General features: G+C 46.0%; 2 protein-coding genes across 2 annotated transcripts in view; one reads left to right on the top strand and one right to left on the bottom strand.

Moving 5' to 3' along the window:
* Window positions 1–25,555, bottom strand: part of LOC146180075 (uncharacterized) — a 348,140-nt gene that overhangs the window by 150,384 nt on the left and 172,201 nt on the right. The window lies entirely within an intron of this gene.
* The window catches only part of LOC146180078 (thyrotropin-releasing hormone-degrading ectoenzyme-like), a 46,890-nt gene continuing 26,226 nt past the window's right edge, over window positions 4,892–25,555 (top strand). Inside the window, exons 1-6 of the mRNA XM_084579932.1 lie at window positions 4,892–5,055; window positions 6,747–6,939; window positions 14,472–14,632; window positions 18,879–18,998; window positions 20,463–20,746; window positions 23,387–23,634. Coding sequence (XP_084436058.1) covers window positions 4,892–5,055; window positions 6,747–6,939; window positions 14,472–14,632; window positions 18,879–18,998; window positions 20,463–20,746; window positions 23,387–23,634 — 1,170 coding nt within the window. The remainder of the gene's footprint in view (window positions 5,056–6,746; window positions 6,940–14,471; window positions 14,633–18,878; window positions 18,999–20,462; window positions 20,747–23,386; window positions 23,635–25,555) is intronic.

The raw sequence follows: 25,555 nt of genomic DNA on the forward strand, positions 1-25,555 counted from the left end.
ATTCACATAAATTACGACCATATTTCCTGGGGTATATTCTCTTTAGGTTGCATAATACCATTTTTTTTTTGTTCTGAACAGCATCAAAACCAGCCACGATGTGGCGGTGTGACAACGGTTACACTTTACAATTACCTTCGTCGTAATCAATTCCTGTCTTCAGTGAGTGTATGTTACCTTTAGGTTGCCTTCGGAGATAGCTCTCAGCAACAATTGCCTTTTACGTTTTAGCATGCTTTAAAGTATTTTTTACGGATTTACGTCGCGGCGATTTTTCAAATCAACTTATTCAACGTCGCAAAGATGTCGCGACAGACGCCCCCAATGTATTACGCTCTTTACAGTAAGTAATATTAATCCATAAAACTATTTATTTATTATTTCATTTCAGTTTTCGTACTGCGCTTCATGCTCGAACAAACCGCAAGGTTGTGTTTTATTTTTTAGTGACGCACCTGGCACTTATAACGTTGCTGCAGTTTTCGAGGAACGGCAACACGCTTCTCAGCGCTCACATCAGCGCATAGTACTACGTTATTTACTTAACCGTTCAATGCTATTCGACATAATGGCCGAATGGGTTCTAAACACGCGGCATGCGGGTCTCCGCTCTATCGAGAATATTCGCTTTGTTATGAACACTGCCAATAGAGGTTTTTCTCGCTTGGGTTGCGCATGTATCGCGAGCTCAAAAGAGAGAACGAAAAAGAAGAAGTGAGCTTTGGCCAGCACAGATGATGTTAGCATCGCACTACCGACTGTGAGTGTTATTCCGAATCTAATCTTGTTAAATCTCAAATACAGGCGGCTAGATATCCTGCTATGGTAGCTTTAGTAGAGTTCTGTTCGCACTCGCAAAGCACGATGACCTCAGTGTACACTCTGTACATCCACGGCAGAGGAAGGATCCACGGTTCGCGTAGAAAAAGCAGCATCTTACTCGTTCATACATATGTTTGCATTGTGAGTTATAAGTAAACCAAGACGCGTATGCGTTCTTTTGAAGAATGAACATCCGAAGACTGCACTGTTAGTCATCACTGATGTGTTGCTCTTACTACCGGGCAATTGCTCGAGACGTCACATGGGATTGACGGAGGTGCAGGAATCATAACTTAACCGTCTGTGCTGCAATTACCAAAACGCACTGTATTCTGCGTACACAGACGTTGTGATTTCGAATATATCGGTTTATTTGATTTTTGGAGTTTAACGTTCCGAAGCAACTCGGGCTATAAGGGACTGCGTAGTGGAGGGCTCCAGAAATTTCGGCCACCTGTGTTCCTTAACGTGCACTGGCATCGCCCAGCATATGGCCGCCTTGCTTTTCGCCTCCATCGAACTATAAATATATTGGCTATATATAAGAAGAACGGTGCACATCAATATACAGCCGACATTCTTTCTACTCGGCTTCTGGGATTCAAGTATTCTTACCCAGCATTGCAGTCGCCCTTCAAAATCCATTGCTTAATTTCTCTCCCCTGACAGAAAACCAGTGTTGATGCCATGTGAATATTATGCACTGCTTTTCTTTATGCTAAAAGGAAACAGAATGTTTGTATTAAACTTTGCTTCGAAATTTCTGGCTGCGTTACTTGCGTCATATGTCTCACAACCAAACGAAACCACACTTCGTTCCCTCGGCTCTATTGCAGCTTTCCAGCATTGTACTCAGCTCGTTATACCATAAATGGGACCGAGGATAGCATCCTTACTATCATAATAAGATTTCAAGTTACATTTTTGCTACTTTAAGGTTCCGCCTAGGACAATTTCAGTATGCGTACACAACTATGTGATATATTCGGCTTAGCGCTTTGTTGCATGCGTTGATGCCATGCAGTTCAAAAGCAAATTACGTTACTATTCTTCCTTCTTTTTAATCGAGCCCTTCCTTGCTTTAGCTCATATTACTTTCGTCAGCTATCACCAAAGATACCTATTTAAAATATACCTAGTAAAATACCTATTTCACGCCACAAAAGACGTTTATTTTCGGCGCCCGACTCGGACACGAGTAACGACGCATAAAAACATCAAATATTGATTCGGGCAACACTCGTTGCGCTATCTCCAGTATTCCACGGAGCCCAAGTAGAACTTTTTTAAATGAATCGGTTAGCAGCAGTTTTTTTCTTTTTGGCATCACGTTGTTTAGTAATTGTTTGTGAGACAATTATTTTTTGTTCTTATTCCTTTTTTGGTGTGCACGCATAGAGAAAGATGCGTGCATTCTGTCTGCATTTCGCTCTACTCTGGTATTACCGGCATAAGGAGGGTTATAGCAAGTGTTCTTGTGTGTGTTCCTACTGGTACAACAAGGGTTTCTGTTTTTCTGAACACACTGCCCTCAATGCCTCCTCTGATCCCATTTCTGTATAAATTTTGGGACTCTTTTGACAGTAAAAAATTTTTTTTCAGCGGTGTAATTATTTATACTGTAAGCATCAACTTAGAATATTCCTCATGCTATTTTAGCTTCCTTTTTAAAATTAGATAATTGTTCATGGTTACTTTGCGACGTAAGGTACCATCAGGTGAAGCGTAAATATTTGGCTCAGGAGAAGCTCTGCTAACCGCATCGTCGGGCCGTTTCTGGCTTCTTTGGTGGGAGATGACAACCAAAACAGGGCTGTTCTCATCCCATTTTTCCAATCTGAATGCAGTGAAATGGTTGCGAACATAGCTCAGGAGCACCTATTCATATTTCAGCGGACGTTCATATCAGTGTGTATTTGATAAAAAGTGGAGAAAGCAGCGGTTAATTTAGCAACTCCTGCGCTTCTTCTCCGACCACTTCTTATCAAATTTTTCCTCAGTACTTGATATTAAGCGATGAAGTTAAAGTTTCCGCTCTCTTGAAAATCTGATGTCGGTGTTGTTGGCTTGTGACTGAAAAGACAGGGCACGACACCACCAGGTGGTAGTTAGCAGGTGACATAGCGGGCTGTTAGCTGTCACATGACCACTTGACAAGGCCTAGTCGTCTGGCGCTGCCAACTCTGGCTTCACCTTTGAGAAGGGAGGATGAGATCGGGATCAAACACTCCAGGACTGTTTGATCCCGAGTTAGACTAGCTGCCTGTGACTCGCGGCCTCGCAGACTCGTTTGTGCGGATTGGTTAAAGCAAGGTGTACATCTTTGTGCGCTGGTCTTTAAATAATCTGGTGGCTCTATGCTAATGAGTATGTGTGGGACAATAGAGGCACAAAATACAAGATTAGCGATTACGCAGGTGGCAAAAATTTCGAGTTGGTGTTTATTTCTTTCTTGTTACAAGAAAGGGGAAGCCAGGGCAAAAGGCGACAAGCCTGACTGGACCTTGGCTCCCAAAACAGACAACAGCACACACCTCTAGTGTATATAAAATATAAAACAAAAACATTATTCAACACTTACATACGCTATATAAATGGTATCAATACATGCAGTATTCATTATATATTCAAATCAACAGACCACGCACTCAATAACATAAATTTTATAGCAAAAACTATTTACACAAAAAATACCGCATAAGAGGAAACTACAGTGACTACCATCCATGAAAGTATAGGAGATATTCAATTAAATATTGTTTTACGTTGTTTTTAAATACCCTAGGTGCCAATGAAAATTACACATTTGGTGTTGTGTTGTTGATAAAGGATGGCACCTGAAAAGGTAATTTCTGTTTTCCATAGTTGGTTTGAGTAATAGGTATAAGTCTTTTTCGTGTTCGCATATCATACGTTACTGTAGATCTATCAGGTAGAGTAGTATACAGCCTAATATGGTGAATGTACTGCAGAAGACTAAAGTAGTAAATCTGATTAGCGGCTAAAATGGCATATTTCTTAAACAAGGGTTCTGTACGCACGTCGCGCGGTATACCGTAATAACCTTCAATAGCTCGAAGGGTTTTTTTTCTTTTTTTTTGGAAACAAGCAACTTATTAATATTTGTAGAAGTTGTGATTCCCCATATGAGAATACAGTATGAATGAATATACAATCACCCGAATCTTTAACTGATGCGCGCGATGGCCGCAATTTCATTGCTGCTGCACCTCAGAGAGGATAAAAAATTACACGATTGCACTTCGCTTAATTTAAGAGCCTAATTATGAAAGCATGTCCTCGTTTCTCTGTACTGGTCACAGCTTCGTTTCTTCTTTTAGGTTTGTCGTCAGAACATATTACGACGTTCTTATTGGGGAAACTATATTAACGCCAAACCTATTGCGACGTCTAACTCGTACTACTCTCATAATTTCGCAGAATCGAATACATCTCGCTGAGTCAAGATTTTCACCGTGAGCTTAGAGATGATTTCGCCTTATAATTTGTCGAGAGTTCGAGTTTAAGCAGGGGCTTGGTGATCCCTTGCTTATACTTGCAGGTTTGGCAGCTTAGCTCCTATGTAACGCTCAAAATTACAACAAAAAATGCGACCATCTCACGCACGCCATTTAGGTTTGGGCAGCTTTAGCGCCAAGGAGAATTCGCAAACGGAGCCGGCACACGAGAGCCATTAACGTCGTCCCGTCACACGCTTGCAGGCGTTGCTTAAGTGCCCCAAATGTTCCTTGCGTGGAACGTTCACGCCCAGTGCTAATAACTAACGGTCATGTTTAATCAAGCCTATTTTTATTACTGCTAAATACTCGCTACACCCTTCCTTAACCTGTATTTCCACATACATGACTCTGATATGCTCGTTATATAGAAATGGGTCGCACACCGTCAAGAGTTTTCTCATGTCCCAGCATATAGCAGCAAGGAACAAACAGTGGATGATGAAACAGGAACCATTTCGGTGCGCAATGACGTCTCAGGCCTTGGATGCAGGAATTAAGCTCGAGTCTGTGGTCACCAGTGGCCTCTGGCGAAAGAAGGGACGAATGAGATGTACCGGATCAAGATAAGAGTAAAGACGCACCCACTCAACACACGCGTCACGACTATCCTGCTAGGAGTCACTGCCTTCTTCGCTAGCGCCATCGTGGGCTTCAAGTTGTACCGGATTGCATTTCCCCACGGCGACTTCAGAGAGAAAGAGCTGGCCGGGTGGTAAGAAATATTGCTCTATTAACATCGCAAGCGATACGTTTTGCATATCCCAACATCCCGATTTATGCTTGCCTCGCCAACCGTACTGGAATGGCAATAATCCAGTTATCGGCAGGCAGCGTACCGCGCTCGTTGTACAATCGTGAAAGCCCTCATGAGTGGGTGACACAAATATCAATTGAAGAATGAATATCAATAACCCAACAGCGACAAACATAATCAGGTTCAGTAAATTCGTAACTCCTGCTGCATACATGCTTCTCGTACGACACCGATCAAATCATGATCCACAAATATTTACGAACGCTGATTTGAAATTAGGTTGTTTTTTGTTTCCAGTCATCAAAACCTGCGCGAGAGAAATAGCATATCACTCTCGCGCAATGGGATAGCTTTCATCCTGGTCAAGAGCGACTAAACCCAGTTTTCTTAATAGGGTGACATTACTGATCATCGCTCCCTACTGTCATGCCTCCCTGTGGCACGGACAGAGGCATATTATTTTATAATTTTTGGGTAGCCTCACCATAGTATATGTCATGCCTCCCTAAAGATAGAGGAGCCATATGGCTGCGAAAGAATGCCGAGCAGCTTTCACGAAACCCTCGCAGTTGAAAAATTCGTCCAGGACCGGGGTTCAAACCCATGACCATCAAGACTGATATATATATATATGAAGAAAAGAAGCAACGAACACCCTCATTTCTCCTCTGCATATATATAATTGACCATTCACCATCCTGCAAGTTCCTATTGCGAACATAACGGAATATTAGACAAAAACATAAAACATTCTATGGATTGGCAGACGCTCATTTATCGGCTGATTTTATCATTGGCATTGAGGTAGTTTTTCGTTAGGAGTAGCCATTTTCCTAATTGCGCTAATGTAACCTCTATTCAACTGAACAGAACAAGGTTACAAACACACGTATTGTGTCTCACTGGCTTGAAATTATAAAACAGTATTTATTTTAGGCTGAAGGCAATAAAGCTAAAATGCTACAAATAATGCAATGTAAGAATTACGACAATCCAAATATGTCATTAAACGTAATGCTACCAGCCTCTTTCCGTATCCATTGTAGATGCCCAACTACGTTGCAATGCTTGATTATGTTAATATATTATTCACGATATCATAATATCTAAATTAAAGGCCTGAATAAGCATTCCTCAATGAAGACATCTTAGAAGAGGAAAAGGATGCGTCGCTAATAAAACAATCTTGGGCGTTAGCACCCGTTGCACTGCTGCAGCAACGGTCAAATCAGCGTTGGCCTGAGGTGCGAGACACGGTAGGCATCTGCTTAAAGGAAACGCGGTCAGTACTGCACCTTAGAGCCCCCAGCGCTGGCTCAGGAAACCAAGAGATGGGCAATAAGCTGCCGGCATCAGTCAATTTCATGAACTGATAAGCATAACACAGAGGGCACACCATGGCGACAGAAGCAAAACAGAACTGTGTTTGTACTCATCGAATGTAAACTTTTCTCGAGGAAAATTCATTTTAATAAGTTCAGCAACTTTTGTTCTACCGTAAGCCTGTGAACAGTTAAAGGTATTCGCGTTTTACCGTCAAAATCTAGTGGTTCACGGCTTAGCGGCCATGAAGCCTTCTCATCGCCGCAAAGTAGGCTGGTGACTGCGTAGCGAGGCAAGACTGCAACAACCCCTGCAACCACGCACAGGTTCGAGCCGGACGCCTTTATTCCCGACATGCTCCCGCATGACCTTGAGCCTGACATGTACAAGCTTTCGATCAACGCCACCAGAGTGTCCTTCACGGGGAATGTCACCATCAAGCTTATCTGCCGCAGGAACACCACCTACCTCCTGCTGCACGCTGCCCCGAGCCTGGCCATCACAGCAGTCAATGTCCAGGTACTGGCTCCTATACCCCCTCCCCCCCCCCCCCCCCCCCCCCCGTTCAGTTAAAAATAACTATTCACAAAGCAGCACGATCATTACAATTGCGCACTCTCCTTGGTAGCTATCTGTGAGCAGTTGAAGTGGTATTACGCCTTGATGTCCTGAAACATATTAGTACGTAAGGATTTGAAAAGCTGATATCCATGACTGACAATTCATTCAATGCGCAAACTACATGCACTGTTTTCCGCAATGGCATGTCACGTTACCTTGCGTCTACAATATTCAATTGCGCACAGTTCCTAGAGATACGAACGCGATTGTGGGTGGCAAGAAATCATACGGGTAGATTAGATGAAGATAGTAGCCGGCTTCCTCGGTTGATTTCAGACACGTGGCACAGACATTTGTGTTGCAGTTGATGTATATGGATGGATGATGGTGATGCGTCCACAGTTCAGTTTAGTTCAGTCGTGTCCGACTCTTCGTGACCCTATAGGACCATGTCACGCCACGCTTTCCGGTCTCTCACTATCTTCCTAACATCACGTAACTTCATCTGCAGCGCCTCGAGGATGCCATCTAACCATCGCGTTCGCTGCTACCCCTTCTCCGGCGACCCTCAACCTTTCCCAACATCAAATCTTTCTCCAGCGACTCCTCTCTTCTCATCAGATAACCAAAGTAGCTGAGCTTTAACTTTAGAATTTGACCCTCCAATGAGCATGTCAGACGTATATTAATCGTTGTGGTCGTCGTGTCTGCGTTGAGATAATTTGGTCACAGAATAAAACTCCGGTGAAACTTAACAAACTGATTTAATGGCTACATACGAAAGAAACTTTACACAAATTCAAACTGACGACCGTTTCGTTCGGCGTCTTGCAAGCCACTGTCTTTTGACGACGGTTGGCCGTATTCCTCTCTCCAGGCCTTCCCTTCTTTCCTTTTTCTTTAGGGGGGCCCCACGCTTGCGTGGGCCCTTGGAGCCTGGCAGTCGCGACGCTCGTTCGGCGGTGTCGATAACAGAGGAATCCTCCTCGCGTCCCCGGTGCTGGTCCGCAGCCCCCTCGTAAGCTCGAATTTCAGGGCAGGCGGGCGTCCGCGTCTTGTTAGGCCCATCGCTGTGTCCGCTAGGTTTCCAAGAACCTCTTCTGCTGACATGTGGTGCAGGCCCGCCGAGTTTCGTGAATCCGCCTTTTGCGCGAGGATGTGGCGCCATCATGCGGGAGCGGGCGGGAAACACATTGAGCGGCAGTGTAGCAGACGACGCGAAAGCGCACCATACGAAATGGCCACGCCAACGCTGGTAGAAAGCGAAAGCTTCCCCCCTTTTTTGGCCTCGGAGCGGAAAGTAGTGACAGTGATTGCAGCATATCATGTTCACGCAGTATGGGGGAAGGTAGAGCGTTTTCACAATCCACTCATAACGCACGTACGCATATACTATCTTCGTATTGTAAGAGCGTGTACCGCGGGCCGTGTTCGACGTGACAGAATGAGACGCTCTCAGCGTGCAGGTTTTCGGCAGACAGGAGAGCGTGGGGGCAGAGAGAGAGAGAGGGATCTCAAAGGGCAAAGCAGCCAGGGGTTTGTTGATGCTGCAGAGCTAGGTGCAATCGTCTCCTGTGACTTTGAGCGGCGCATATGCGCGGGGTGTCTTGAGTTACCGAGCACAACGCGGTCACCGCGGCGCCGGCATGGTGCAATGGGCGTCGCTTCCTCCTCGCGTCATCTACAACCGTGCAGCTATAGGATTTCATCCACGAAGATCGGCAGAGAGTCACATATACACACCCCGTGAAAAGGGCATTGTCCCGGCCGGAATGCACACCTGCAGGAAACGCGCTGCATTTTTCTGGCAATGGATGATTCAGAGCTGTAGCCGGTTTCTGGCCTCAGGAGTCAGAACGGATGTGGTCGCAGTGGTGAAAAGGTTCTCGGTGCGCAGAGAATGGTCATTCTGTTGTGAAAGGATCTCCAACGTTCATTTCTGCCTCCGCCGCGATTTCTGCGGAATCAACAACTTGGTGACACATGTGAATCTCCTACATATCGGATGCGCATCTCGGTCAGGAACCAACCCTGTTCTACGTCCAGAGCGATCCACTCTGCAAGTGAACGAGCATGAACCCTCCAGGAGACTCATTTATTGTGCCGGGCGGTTTCCTTGCCGTTGCAAACGGTTGGAAGAAGACGACGATTATCAAGCTCCCTAACGAAGTGCATCTGATTGTGTACATTAAAGGAACAAAGTCCGGATGCTTTGGCGTGCACGAAGGCGAGCCTTTAATTAAAAAAAAATATACTGTGCGTCGTGCAAGTGTCAAGTGCGTCATATTCTCCGAGCGGAAAACACACAGATACTGCAGGTATGTATGCATCTAAGCGAAATAGGCATGATGAAAAGTACCTACTGGAGTTTTCACCCAGGCTGTAGCGCACCAGTGATAGCTGCAATGACGATTTCTTCGGTGCGTGATCGCTTCAGTTGCACCGGGGCCTGAAGGCGATGTATTTTGTCCCTTCTTATCTTTATGTGCGAAAGGGCTAGGTAGCTTAGATATTACAGGCGGCTGTGTGCGCTAGGCCGTAATATTTAGCATGTTTTATCGTGACTGCCACCTCACTAACAAGAAAAAAAAAATACGGCGTTTTAATGCACTGCCGTTCGCGAGCCTCATGACCAGCTCAACCACTCGGCTCGCTAACGGCGGTGCATCACAACAAACAACCTTTTTTTCTTCTTTTTAGTCAGGCGGCAGTCGCGATAAAACATGCTAAATATTACGGTCTAGCGCACACAGCCACCTGTGATATCTGCGCTACCCGGCCCCTTCGCACATAAATAAAACAAACGACAAAATACATCGCCATCAGACGTGCCGAACAAATGCTCATTGCGGCTATCACTGGTGGGTTACAGGCTTGGTGCAAACTCCGGTAGATACTTTTCATCATGCACATTTCCTTTAGATGCATACATACCTGTAACGAAGTGTTTTTCGCACAGTCGAGAGCACGCAGTCGGCTGCCAAGGTCGCCCATTCACGTCTTGACGCTTGGTTGCCCTAATCCAAGCTTCACGCCGTTGCAGGACGCGGCTCGCCGAAGGAAACCTAACAAAACGCGTCTTGCATCCCGGCACGTCTCGAGAGTGGCAGCCGTAAGCGGCACAGGTGGTTGGCATCGTTTTACCGAGGCTGTGAACGTACCGCGCCTCCAGCCCCCGTGCGTTGGCTATGAGTGCGGCGACGAGAAGCGCCGTCGACGCCTCTCAATGTGCTTCCATCAGTCGCCGCTGGGGCTTCGCGCATGCGCAGAAAACTCGCGCAAAAGGCGGATTATGGCCCCGGCTGTGTCCTCGGCGCCGCCAGTGGATCGGGACGCTTTGCGGGGCGACGAGCCGTTGGTCGACTGGCCGGCAGTGGCAAGGAGCAGCCGTGCCATTTCCGAAAAGGCACTGCGGTGGTGGTGGTGGTGACAAACGTTTATTGAATCAAAAAGGGGTAGATGTATGCATCGGCCGGATCTATGAACATCCAGCCCTTACAGATACTGGGTGGGGTCCCTAGTACGGGACCCCAGTGGCGTCGGCCGCTGCCCGGGCGCGCTCGACCAAGGCCTTTTGGGCCTGCAGGTCATAGCAGCCGAGCAGGGTCGCCTCCCAGTCCTCCCGAGTGGGGTTGGGGTGAGGAGGAATAGCTGGGTTGGATGGGCAAGCCCACACCATGTGGTAGATGTCCGAAGACTTCTCCGCACAGTGCGGACAACTGCCCGTGAAGGAGGGATTAAAATGTTTTAGTGCTGCCGGGCACAGCAGAGTGTTGGTATAAAGACGGAGTAGAAGCCGCTCCTCCGTCTTAGATAGACCTTTACATGGGCGAGGGTAAAGGCTATGACAAGATTGATAATAAAGAACAATGTCTTTAAAAGAATACGCGGGTTCGAATCCGAAATCCTGATCTAGGGGGTCGAGATGGGAAGCCCGGAAAGAGAGCGCGCGGGCGGCGGCGTCGGCTGCCTCATTCCCCTCGAGACCCATATGAGCAGGAGCCCATACTATTTTCCGGTAAGCGGGGTCCCCGGTGTAGGTGCAATTTTGAAGTAGTCGGTAGGCTAGGTATGGCGCCCAGCCTTGCTCGACGTTCCGACAGGCCCCTCGCGAGTCGGAGATAATTGTTTTAGAATCAGTGTGGGTAGCTGCCAGCGCAATGGCGACCTCCTCCGCGTGGGTTATGTCATGGGCGCGAAATGTAAGCCCGTTAACCGTTTTAGACTGGTGGACCACTGCGGCCGTGTACCATCCCCCATGGTGGGGGCCGGAGGCGTCCACGTAGTAAATGCCGGGTTTCGACCCATAATGGCGGCCCAGGGCTTCCGCCCGCGCCAGGCGCCGGCCATTGTGGTCTTCACGTGTCATGTTTTTAGGAAGAGGGCGTACGTGGAGGGCGTATCTCCACTCGAAAGGGAGGCGTACACGATCTTCCATAAGGGTGGTATGTTGGATGTGTAGCCGGGCAAGGAGGCGGCGACCCGACAGTGTCTTAGAAAGACGTGTGTATTGGTTGGTTAAGTGAGCCTCTCGGATTTCCCGGAACGTATTCACCATGCCCAGGCCCAGTAGACGCTGGTTGGAGGTGTTCACGGGGAGATCGAGGGCTCTCTTAAAAATTTTGTGCAGGACGACTTCGAGTGCATCCTCGTCTTGTTTCCGAAGGTGGAGGTAAGGAGTCGAATACAAGATTCGACTGGTCACGAATGCATGCGCCAGCCGCAAGGCGTCTTTGCACCGCAACCCCCCACGTTTGTTAGAAACCCGGCGGACCATGCGGCCCACCTGGTCCCCCACCTTACGGAGTTTCGCCAAGGTAGTGTCCGACCGTCTATGTTGATGAATAAAGAGCCCCAGTACCCGGACTTCTGTGCGTTCAGGAATTGATCCTGTCTCTAAAAAGAGCTCAATTTTGGCCGTACACTTTGGTGAGGGGCGTATGTGTACAAATTCAGATTTTTGAGGGGCCGCGTACACACATACACACACACACGCGCGCGCGCACACAAACACACACACCCGCGAGTGGCCGCTCGGCCGGCGATCAGGGGGACGAAACCGCCGTCTCCTGACACGCCCTTCGGTTGTGGCCTTTCTCCGTTCTTTGTCCCCGACACATTCCCCCCCGAAATGACGAAGTCATTTGTCGGTACAGCCTTTCGTTGTTCGATGACCACTTGTGCAACTCCATCGAGGCAGTGTGAAAGATCGCGTTGGCTTCGTTGTAGAGCTTCACAGCCTCCTCTTCGTCATCTGCACCCGTTAGCAGGTCGTACATATAAAGGCTTTGTTGCAGCGGGCTCTGTGTGTGGGGAAACTCTCCCTCGCAAGCCTTCAGGTGGTGCTTAACGTTAGCAGAGAGCAGAAACGATCATTCGGTGGTTCCCGACGGTAATATATACTTGATGCGCCACGTCTCAATGGAAGGCAACGAAGTACCGGACTGAGGGGTCCCTTGAAAACAAAAAAATCGCACAGCGTCTCTGTCTTGCTCTCGCATTCCAATTTGCAGAGAGTCATTGACTCCGTCCGCGACAAACTCAACTCGATATTTGCGGAAATCAAGCAAAAGCCCGTCGTAGTCTGCCGTTAAGTTCGGTCCGGTTTCCAGGTTGTCATCAAGACGTTTTGCATTGTTGGCATTGGAAGAAGCGTCAAATACAACTCTCAGTTTTCTGGAATCGTGGATGACAGCTTTATGAGGCATGTGACAAACACAGAGGTTACGGTTGGCCTCGTCTTCTACTCGTTCTGTCATGTCCAGAATTCCGTATTGCCTGATAGCCGTCTCGTGCTCTTCGATAAGATCAGGAGCCCTTCTGAATCGGTTCGCCAGCTGATTGAAGCGCTTCGGTGCAATTTCTCGGTTATCCTCGATCAAAATCTCAGATTTCCGAGACAACGCAGCCTCACATCGGTTGCCGGCTCGCTGGATGTTGTCCTCGAATTCCAAAACTTGACACGTTTTGTCGTTTTCCCCTATCTCATTCACTCCAATTGATTCCAAATCCCAGAATTTGGTTAGGAAATCTGTCGTCTGCCTCTCGATTACGGACGTTCTTAGCACCACAGTTTGGAAGCAGTGAGTTTGCTCGACATCGTCCTCAATGGGTCCTTGAATAGTCCAGCCCGCTGATGTTTCCACTGCCCTCAGTCGGTTTCCTAATCTGACCGATCTACCTGTCGTGAGGTCCCATATGTGGTCAGATCCGATTAGCAGCTCAATACGTTCTGTCCCGTTGTCGTCTAGGAAGTCGGCCGGTTCGTAACCAAGGGACTTTAGTCGCTTCAGCACCCCTTTTGGTGGTGAGGGAATCGGTTGATCGCAAACTATATTCGTTTCTAGCGCATCGATTTCCCGTTCGCCTCCGCGCTTCGTCTTTAGGGTAACTCGTACTTTTCGGAACTCTCGTTCCTCTTGGCGGCCTCCGAACACACCGATGGTCAACCTTTCATGCCCGAGAAGCGTGCATCCCAGTTTCCGCGAGGTGTCAGCAGTGATGTAAGAGCGCTGACTTCCTCCGTCGAACAGAACTCGTGCCTGAGCCTTACAAGTCTCTCCACCACATAACGCAGTTGCGGTCTGCAGTAAAACGGTTCTTTTGGGTGTAGATCCGTTTTCCGTTGTTGTAGCTTCGAGGCTTACTTGAGCGTTCGTCACAGTTCGGTTGGGTTCAGGCGGTCTGTTTCCGGTGTACGATGGGTCACACATTGTGTACGGTGTACGATGGGTCACACGCACTGGATGCTTACGCGGCATGCTCGTGACTGATGTCCAAATTTCGTGCACTTGAAACATCGGCCGGACGACCGCAGAAGTTGTTTCTTCTCTTCCAAAGTTTTTGCGGCGTCACAGCTCTGCGTTTTGTGCTCTTTGGAACCGCAGAGAAAGCAGGTCAATGGGGTAGCGTTTTGATGTAGCATCGCAGCCGATCGGACATGCCCGTCATGCGTTTTCCCATGCAGCTTCAAATTGTCTTTCAGGCCTTCTCTAGGTTGCTGCTTGAGGTCCATGCTTTGTAATGCATTTAAATTCTCCCGACAGAGCAGTCAGGGTTTATGGTCAACAATATCGAGTGATTTGATCTTCTGGCCATCCAAGGAACTCTCAAGATTCTCCGCCAGCACCACAATTCAAACGCATCAATTCTTCGGCGGTAAGCCTTCTTCACAGTCCAACTCTCGCATCCATACATCACGAGTTATACGGATTTTGGTTGGCAGACTAATGTCTCTGCTCTTTACTAGGCGGTCAAGGCTAGCCATGGCTCTCTTTCCCAGAAGCAGGCGTCTCCTAATTTCATGGCGGCAGTCTCCTTCCGAAGTAATCTTGGAGCCCAAAAAGAGAAAATCTGTCACAGCTTCCACTTCTTGTCCATTGATGCTTCAGGACTTGATAGGGCAAGACGCCATGATCTTTATCTTTTTAATGTTCACTTTAAGCCCAAACTCCTCACTCTCTTCCTACAACTCTTCGAAACTTGTGCAGGACCTGACGGGCCAGAACTTCACATTTAAAGTGTTCGAGCGCCTGCGCGGCAAGGACATGCTCATCATAAAATCCATCGGACGGGAGTTCATCCCACCTCGAATGTACAAAGTGGCGATATCCTTCGAGGGAGTGACGCGACCGTTTCCGGAACACACAAGGTGATCATTATTTCGAGGGTCTGTAGGCTGTGGGACCGTGTGCACCTAATTGCTTCATTTTACCGAGGCCCGACACGAATGCCCGCAAAGGGAACCATTATGATGCCTATTTTGGCACTCTATGATAGCAATCAGCTCGGAGCTACACGGTTGCGCCCCTTCCAGCGCATCTATTTGAACACTTCGTACGGCATAGCGGTACTTAATTGGCTTAATCACATAACCACGCAGTTAACGAGACATCATCTTTCCGCTCATCGTTACTAACATTTCTTGAATCTAGCCCAGCACTGCAGTCTGTTTGAATTTGCTGGCTTTGTACCCTTGCCGGCCTTATACATGTACATATTTTTTGGTTTTTGGCCTACTTTACTATGCCAACAATGTACAATATTGAGCTAATCTTTTAACCCACACTGTTCTTTCATTATTGTTTTTCCTGTATTTGTATTATGCATGACATGAACCCATGTGCATTTTATGTAACCATTTTTTTATATGCACCCCCCCTGCCCCCCCCCCCCCCCTATGTAATGCCCAGTTGGGTCCTTAGGGTATTTAAATAAATAAATAAAATAAAAGTAATTTGCCGACGTACAATAAATGAAGTAGCTAATGCTGAGGGGATTTGTCAAGGTGGAGTAGATTTGTTTGTAATAACGGTTTTTTTTATTTTTCAACACAGCTCCGAAGCACAAACAACTTAGAGAGCCTGATTTCAAATTTTGGACTCGCATTTTAGAGGAAGGCCACTGAGATGCCCAAGTTGTCTTGTTAGTAAGTTACGGCGTAATAATGGCAAGCTGGTTGCTCTCGCTTAAAGGATATTGTAAGCAACAAAACAGGAAACAAACAATTGTGCTCTTCGCAGGAAAACTGCGACAATATCGCAACAATTCTTATCCAGGCCATCCGAGAATAGGCTACAGCTCCACTCACTCCCAAACGGCGATCACAAATTACTTTGTATACTGATATGGTGCTACGTGTTGTCTGCCGCTTCGATCAGTTTGCTATCGGTTTGGACGCAGTAGCGTTTCGTACGTGGGCAGCCACGCGGAGCCATTTTCCCGCTAAGTGTGACTGACCCTGTACAACGCTTACAATGCTGACGTTGGATTTATTGCAGAACAGGGCCTTTGACACAGCCGCGTTAAATGGCCCTTTTATTAAACACTTCTTACTTGGCAACACGTATTTTATCGCTTACCTCGGAAAATTTATAAGGAATCTTAAAATCATGTTTACTTGCAATTAAAATTCCGTGAAATTCTTGTCCCTTTTCTTACAAAGCCAGCATTCCGCTAAAGTTGCTTGTAATTATTGGTAATTAAACGCGCTGGAGGAATAACAGAAACTTCGACGATTTCAAAACTACATCATCATCTCTTAACTGTGGAATGGCGAAATTCATCGATATATCGAGAAAATATTACAGTCGCGAGCTACTGAACTAATTTTATTTTTTTTAGTGCAAAATTTCGAACATGCTAGGTTTTGCATCTATTTATTATTGAGCGTGACCAGCATGTCTGATAGCTGACATTTGTACCTTCTGTGTGCTTTATTAAACACTTCGCAGAACAGTTCTTCACATAAGTTAGCAACACCGGTCTGCCAACATAAATTAAAATTACTCATATTATCATGCCTGACCTGTATCGCTAATATACCAGGCATTACACTGTTAAAACTGCGACAGAAATACTTCGACGATAAGGGCAAGTGCTGTCCTGTGATTTACTGTAGCAACTTCATTGAATAACCGTCGTGCACAAACATTTCGATTCTTACTTACTGAACAAGTCACCACAATAAAGCTTATTGCATGCTTACTTCAGCTTCAATTTTCAGTGCAATGCTACAGTACGCCATTCAGTTTGCTCAGTTCGCCGCGAAATCCGCGTACGAAAACTATACGCAGGGTATCGCAGCTAATACAGACAGAGATTTAAATAAATCCTGCGCGTTCGATCCGATTTTAATCGGATAAATATCGTTAACAATTCATAAAACTGGTAATTTTTTTCATTCCGCCTACTTGAAACACACACGCTTAAACACACGCCCTTTGCGACAAACCCTTTCCAGACGGAATGCAAGCATACCGTCTTTTTTTCTGTTTATTGATTGCTATTTTAAACTCTGCGACAGGTACGTCACTGTCATCTGTGCAGGAAGATTGTACAGCAAGGCGGGCATTACGCTGGCTTCCGGCACTGTACATTTTTAAAGCCGCGTGGCTGGACGTGGAATTGTCGCCTAAACAATGCTCCCGACTTCTGCGTCATAAAATAGACGAAGCGACGCCATTTCGAAAATCGTGTATTGCGGGAAGCCAGCTTTAAGTTGGATAACGCCAACGTTAAATTATTCGAACTGCACTGCCTGTAATGTAAATTAAAAACTACACTCAGCTTTTCTATTGACGGCCTTGATTTTCCTTATACAATGCTGGCCACTAAAATAAAAAATAAAAGGTTCATTACTTATTCTTAGTTACTATTTTCGTAACTACTGAGCTCTATCACGTACAAACTATCCGCCTTGCTGTGCAATCCACGTGCACAGAGCGCACTGTCGTATCTCTCACAAGAATTAAAATGACTAAATCTAAGCAGTTGAAAAAAAAAAAAAGCAGTTGGTATGCAAATCAACGGCGTCGAGATGTCAGTACAGATGCTCGGCATTCTCCAAACTTAAATAAAAGAAAGGATAAACACTCACTGGCCACATCAATGAGTCCAAATGACATTTCGTAACCCACGCGGGTTATCTTTTTTCACAATTCAAATTTTGAAAACGCAGAATATGACGTGAGACAGAGTGGCGTATTTATGCGACTATTGTCCTAATCTACTGGACATGTTAAGAATACGACGAAAAATTGCCTGATCAGGCATGATCAGGCACAAGTTGAAGAGAAGGTATAGAGTCACTGACCTCGTCAGTTTATGTGGAGTGACACATTGGAACCCATACAGCTTCCTTGTTCGGTAGTGCCTCGCCTCACATACTTTAGTTGAATTGCTAGCTATGCCCGCTACGGGAGGGCTTCAAAGACATTGTTACGAAATTACGGCACTACGTGTGGAAAAAAAAAAAGGAACTCTATATGTTCCGCATTTGAATCTCGTCTCCTTGCCTTGGTAGCCTCATTGTCTACAATGACGCCGTATGCGTTCTGTAGTGCATTTTAACTGGACTGACGTCTTCAATGACTGTTTCTAATTTTTATTACCCATTTCATAAGCAGATGAACTTTCATTGAACCCTATATGAAATTAAACAAATAAGTAACCGATCGATACCCGCCAATACAAAATTCAGTATGTCAGTATATAAAGCGGATTGGCTGGTACCGCTCAATCTCTGCAATGCATTCTGGCACGCAGGTAACTACAAAACAACTACAAAAAAAAAACGTATTCGCAGGACGACAATGTCCGCATGGAAATCATTCTAATCTGGCTTTCCTACAGAAGTATGTATGTGGTCTTCAGTTGTACTCTTGAGATAAAACACGGAGGGTTTACACACACTGGTTGCAGGCTACTCGTATGGCGAAAAATATCGCCTAGCTTCTCTTATCACATCGGTATCGGCTGTATCCCCTGTTCAAAGTCTACACAAGAAGTCGTATTATACGAAACTCCGAAGCAATAGGTTGCTACGCCTCGGTTTCACTCGTTGTATGACTGACATATCTGGAATCATATTTGAACAAAACTTGTCGGGGTAGTTGGCTTATTCTTATACGCTTAGAAAATGCTGCAGAGAGAGACGCGGTTGCTGTGCCTGTAGGGAGAAGGAAAAGAAAATGCACGGGCCTGCTACTGGCTCTGTAGCTGAGCCACCTCCACTGCCTCGTGCGGACCGAATAAAAAATAGAGAAGAAAGAAAAAGAAGAGGAGAGAGAGACGCGGTCTGTGAAGAAACACTGGCGTCACGCAAAGTGCAGCCATTTATGTATATCATAAGTGTTTCTTCATTATCCTTGCGCCAGCAGTGCAGAATTTTTAAACCGTATGAATTGAGAACCTTTTCTCAAGTTTCACATTCACTTTGGTTTATGTATCTTTGAATTTAAACTCCACCTATACAATATTTTAATTTAGTAAATGCTTATTGTTCTCGCCTTTTGTTCAACAACTAGCATGATCTTACAGGGATTGGCTACGATCCCAGCAATATATTACCCGTAGTTGTCTAACCCCGTTTGTTTTTTTACACGAACTTCTTGCAGCGGCCTGGTGTATGTAAAGCATGCTCGCGGCTACGAGACCATTATGTTCCTGAACGAAGCCCGAGCTTCGCGGCAGGTCTTTCCCTCCTTCAACCGGCACAGCTTCCGGGCAGGCTTCAAGTGGGTGCACACCTCAATTTCATTTATTCTTAAAAGCTTTATTCGGGTGAACGGTACATGCGGTCAGTCTGTGTTTTGGTTGCGCCTACACTAAGCTTTTCATCAGGCCGCTTGTAGAGAGTCTTCGCGTTATAAAAGGAGTGACACCAGACATGCAGACAAATTTCCCAAGTATACTGGCCCTTTTGTGGTAAAAAAAAAAAATCAAACTAGGGACCTTTCTCGACTGCTTGCATGTTTACAAAACTAGTCACTTTAGGCAAACGAGCGCAGATTCAAGCGGAGATATCTTGGCAACATAGAAAGAATTCCCAACCCAACTGTCACAGTGCACTTCATGCTAGTGAATTTTTCGTCATGTTTGGTTGGCCGCTGAACGAGAGGGGTCGAGTCACAAAGTAACCAATCTTTCTTTATTTACGTGCTGTTTTTAATCCGCCACTAATTATGCACATACAAGTCGAACAATATGCTTTAAAGCTGTACTTGTTATTACTCGACTGTGACCTGAGAGGCAACACGCTAATTGAAAATGGCGTTTTTTTATGAGCCATAATAGGCTACACAATAATGTAAGCGCATCAGCGTCAACCTTTGTCCCAGTCAACTGTGGATATTACACTGTTCTGTACGCTTATCCTGGACGCCGGGGTAAGCTGCCATCCAGACGCAGTCGGCATTTTATGATTATCAACATCAACACGAGTTCGAACACAGTGGCCGACAATTTTCGAACAAAGTGTCTTCAGCAATAGATGCATGTTTCGCTTCCAACCGCACAAGAGCAGAGCCAGAAAGAGCCATATCAAATTTATTAAAAAATTGCTTCCTGTGATCCAAAGTGTGCCATTGATTATTAACCATTTTTATTCAATCTGCAACATATAAATATTTTATTGATCATTTCAATATTTCAGTAACTAGCCGTAAATGTCAATACCCTTAAGACATGCCACCAATAAACAGCTACGCGCCATTTTTTTCTGTTACCGGTAAGTTGTCCAGGGAATCGACACTCGCTCTCTGCACGACGCGTCTGTATCTTCCGATGTCAATCAATGGCTGACGTGCATCCTTGCAACAAGCTCATTTTCGCACAGGTTGACGGTATAGCGTTTTCCATCTTAACGCAGCGCATTATTCAGTTCTTTCTTCCCTGATAAGAATCTCTTTGTCAACGGTTGTTAACCCAACCAGTTTTCTTCTGCGTCTTGCCATGTCACTGGTTATGCATCAGCAGTGTTTTCAATTTGTACAATGCGGGAGGATCCCTTTCCTTTCCCCCAAACAAAATCACTGCAAATGCCCCATTTATCGGGTAGAAAGGGAGCCTATCGAAGTCTGTACAGTTCACAAACTGCGCACCTCGTAGACGTGTTGCTGCAAAAGTCAATGGTTGGTAGGATAGATAGGCCGTTTCATATGACTCCGTCCCCTAGCTGCGGCTTTTCTATACACTCGCAGGCTGGACGGCTTGGTGCGCCGCGGTATGGTGATGTGCAGCAGCCAGCGGCCCATCGAAGATATAGACGACGAATTGGTCGTGAACAACGGCGGGCCCGGAGACGTTTTGCGCGTGCGCTTCGCCACCATTGTCGCCATCACGAGTGACCGACTGAGTTGGTTCCAGACCAACCTGCTGAGCAGCGCGCCGGGTTCCGCGGTGGTCATGTGGAACACTAAGGAGCGCCTCGTGCTGATGGAGAAGCCACTCGTAGCCTTCGAGGCTGCCTTGGACGCGCTCAACAGTAAGAACTCGTCTTTGGGCACTATGCGATGCGACGAGCGGTGAAGAGTACAGGCAGGGATGCAACCACAACGGTCCTCCAACTGTCTGTTTCCGGTGGGGAAAATCAAGAATATGTTTGAAAAAGGCAACAAGGAAGACGCGTACGTCTGCAGCAAGCTGATAGGTGCGACAGGAGAGCAACGGGAAGATGATGAAAGAACTTGTGGATGAAACAGATAGTAATGATGCTCTATGTTTGTGTATCGTGTGAATACCCTTATACAGAGTAAGCTCTTTATTAGGGTATTCACACTATACATTTATTACAGCGGTGTTTCGAATAATCATTTCGACTGCCCAGTAGAGACCGTATCGTTTAATAATACTGGCGTATGGAGAGGAAGCTAAAGTGGAAAATAAATTTAGATGCGTACATCTTATGAGCGCATTCTGTTTCTTTACTGATCGTCACTCGTCACTGCAATGGGGTAAATATTTTAACGTTTAGACGTTAAATATTTAAAATATATTAGTTATCAAATAGATATTTAGACTTTTTGAAACACACCAGCTTGCCGAGGTTTCTAATACACGGCCGTACGGAAGAGAACACTCACAGAAAACCACTCAGTAGACAATCGTGACGAGCTTAACCCTTTCCGAATAACAGCGCACTAAAAGCGAAGCAGTGAAATAGCCCTGAAATTCCAAGCATTATTCGCGTTCCGCGTCTGTGGCGCAAAACTTATATGCAGTATTGTGATGAAAAGTTTACAGGAGGCGTGTTCGCGGAAAAAAATGTCACTGCAGCATCTGCCCCGCGACAGAATTATATGGCACTGTTACTCGCGTATACAGCATGCAGGTGCACTTCATGTACCTTGAGACACATTTGAAGCTACTAGAACAGTTGACGGCATCGAAATAAAAATTTTCTCCACATTCAGGTATCCTAGACATTTTATCGGAACAGTACGCTGCAACACTCGTGCGTTCCAAATCTCGGAGTCATGCCTCGTTGTGAAGAGGTGACGTCCCCTGCAACGAACTGAAATGTGGCCACCTATATATAGAGCGATAGACTACACGCTCCTCGCACAGGACGCAGCTTATGCACATCTTGCGCACCGCACATCACGTTTTTGAAATAAGGGAGTAATTACTCATTGGAATCCACCTAAGCGCAGCCATACCGCTACAAAGGAAAGCTATACAGCCTCCTCAAAAACTTAGTAGAAGAAAAATCCGTGCTGATCCGGGGATCGAACCCGGGACCACCGCCTTTCCGGGGCAGTCGCTCTACCGACTGAGCTAACAAGGACGGCCAGCAGAATAGACGGTAGGGCGAGAGCGAATTCATCTACAACTCGAAGTGGGAATGGTGTTGATCGAATATTCTTGAAGGAAACGTCCCCAAGGAAATGCGGTGGTGCCGGGTTCGATCCTCGGATCAGGACGATTTTTTCTGTGACTACGAAGTTTCTGAGGAAGCTGTATATCTTTCCTTTGTAGCCGTATGGCTGTGCTTGGGTGGATGTCAATGAGTAATTACTCTCTTATTTCAAATTTACTCCTCCTTGGGGGATTCCCCTACAAAATATTCGAACATCACGTTTTTCTGGGGCCAACGCCCCAATACCACCATCAGGCGTATCCAGTCAGTGCTTTCCGCGAGCTCGCGTATTCGCCTTAAGAAACGCATTTCTTCAAGATGTAGTTTTTTCTTACTACTCCATTTCAACGTGACCTTGTTGCCTTCGCACACCAGAAAGATTCCAAGCACAAAATTCGGGAAACCTGGAGTAAGCAATTTTTTGTTCGCGAAGCATCCCTCAGGGCATATCGCAGCTATATGCCTGATAGTGAGAAAAATTCCAGCTTCTTCTCCTTGCCGCGTCCTGTCCCATTCTTGTTAATAGGTAAAATTTCCGGAAAACGATAATGAATAGCCATAGCGACGAAATTTGCGACGTTAGCGGTTTTGAGTCGCGAGGAGCAATGTATAACCCATATAAGCAAAATTTGAATTGCTGTTCTTAGGCGGCCGCGAATGGATAAATGTGCCGGCAACGACCGCATGGACGGGCAATATCGTAGGCCTAAGCATAAACAAAAAGAAAATAGAAATAGCACAAGTAAAAATAATATATAGGTGTAGTAAAAGCCGAAAGTAGTGAAAAAAAAAAAGGAAAGAGAAAGAAGAAAGAAAAGAAGTAAAGAAAAGAGAAAAGACACCAAGAAAAAACGACTGAAGAAAATTATAAAAGGGAGAGAGTGAAAACAAAAAAGGACGAATCGACGAGAGCACCTGTACCATTACGCAGACAGTTCACATTTCACGTCTATGCATGACAGGATGACAGTCAATATTCATTTCCAGGATTTGCGAAATTCATCTTGAAGTTAATTATTCATTAAATAAATGTATTTTAGAGTTTGAGGAAGCCTGCAATCGAGTGGGTCTTATCTCTCTGCGATTTAACCCATTCGCTGACTAAGAAGGCACTTCAAGCCAGTCTCCCAGCTACAGCCTCGACTTAAATGTCATTTTCAGAATTAAACGTAACTGTGCACGTTGTAACTTTGAACAGATCGCGGCTCTTACGAACATTGGTCGCAACAGCATAATCAATTCCTCGACCCCTGTCCTTTCTTCCAGAAAACTACACGTTCCTGACGATGCCCACCCGCATCCACGTGGTGCACCTTCCGGGTTTCAACCGCACCATGGTATGCTGGGGCATCATCTATTCATCTCGCTTCGAGGCGGACATCGATCACCTCCCGGGCCACCTGATATACACGTGGGAGCTGCGCTTCCAGATGATTGTCGGCACCATCCTCACCAGCTTCACCTTCGGCCACACCGTGACGCCCCGCTGGGCGAACGACGACTGGTTCTTTTACGTACGCATCTATGGGTCAATGGAAGAGAGCCCACAGCGACACTATTCATTTACCACGGATTGCCTATATGTCTCCCGTTGCCGCCGACGGTTCATCTCCCCTTCATCCGCAATGTGTAATTGACTTTTCCATGAATCGTACACTTGTACGGGGCCAAATGAGACACAATGCCATGCTAAGAAGACACTAGGAAATGTTCTGCGCAGATGTGGAACATTTCTAGTGTTTGGTTGGTTCAACTAAGAGTCTGGATTCAGGACATACCGTTCTGACACCAATACTGGAAGTTACTGTACACGAAGAGAATATGAGGTGCGAATAACCAGTTTCTTACGAACAGTTCAGACGAGGGCTCCTATAGCGATGCGATCTAAAGTACCTTAGAGTGGGCCTTAAAGAAATAATAAACCCTGCAGGCGAACTAACAGTGGCAAAGAATGAACAGAGTGTGCTTAGCCAATGAGATCAAGTTTAGGCACGCGACAACCAGAACTTTAGGCAGGCTATTTAGGCACCCTATTTTAGGCACGTTAGCTTTAGTGTCCAGGAGAAAGAAACATTTAATCACGTAACGCAAAATGTGAAGGAGTATTTGAAATAACAGAATATAAATAAATACGTCTGAACTGTGCAATATCCAGCCCTTATTCTTATTGTTGCAATTTTCTGACGAGACGGCGTGGCTTAAAGCGGCAGGAACAGAGCTGCACTGAAAACGTGATCAGTTCACTTCAGTCGTTCAGTCATGTCCGACTCTTCGTGACCCTATGGACCATGTCGCGCCACACTTTCCGGTCTCTCACTATCTTCCTAACATCACATAACCTCATCTGCAGTGCCTCGAGGATGCCATCTAACCACCGCGTTCGCTGCCTACCTCTGCTCCGGTGACCCTCAACCTTTCCCAGCATCAAATCTTTCTCCAGCGACTCCCCTCTTTTCATCAGATGACCAAAGTAGCTGAGCTTTAACTTTGGAATTGTACCCTCTAATGAGCAGTCAACGTTTATGGTCGACAATATCGACTGAATTGGTCTTCTGGCAGTCCAAGGAACTCTCAAGAGTCTCCGCCAGCACCACAATTCAAACGCGTCAATTCTTCGCCGGTCAGCCTTCTTCACAGTCCAACTCTCGCATCCATACATCCCAAATGGAAGTCTTTAGGGTTGTACTCTAGCACTGCTTTGCCCATTCTTCTGTTTAATATGCGAGCGACGCCATTCCTTCTCCTGGATTCGTGCCCACAATAAAATACATAATGGTCGACGGAAAACATGATGCTTCATCTTTAAATCTCACCGCTTTCTGCTGGTGTGCCAGTGGTAGCAGTATACGGACGAACGTTACAACCTTACGTCTAGCCGCGCCTCAGAGCGTTCAGTTCCTTTGTGACTTTAAATCTTTTTTTTTTTCTCTAAGTGCATATGTAAACAGGTTGCCTAGGACGAGAAGTGCATCCTTCTACTGCCTTAACACCTGCGCCACACAGAAATACATTTCCTTCCAATAGAGCAATTTTATAAATCTGGCATCGACTGAGAGCGCTTGAGCAAAATTATAATGCACGGTACATGCGTAGCTCACACCTTTGATGGAGTGGCATATATATATCGGTGTGCTGACGTTGACATCCTATCATACACCTGTTGGAGAGTGCACTGCATATTCAGGGTTATTTATTACTTATCGTCAGAAAACGCTATATAAACAGTGACAGCAGGGTTAAACTAATGCGAAACGTAAGAGAAACCGGTAAACGAATTTCAACATATAACTGGTGCTTAGGCCGGGTCTCCTGGCTAAATTTAACAGAGCTTTCAAAAAATAACCCAGATAAATCAACTGAGGGCTGTTTAGAGTTGTGTACCGAGTCTGCAGTATTTTTTCTTCGCGAAGTTAAAATATTAGAAAACACTATCAA

The sequence above is a fragment of the Amblyomma maculatum genome, chromosome 9, assembly GCF_055883805.1.
Source record: "Amblyomma maculatum isolate TAMU_Amacu chromosome 9, ASM5588380v1, whole genome shotgun sequence".
Lineage (NCBI taxonomy): Eukaryota > Metazoa > Arthropoda > Arachnida > Ixodida > Ixodidae > Amblyomma > Amblyomma maculatum.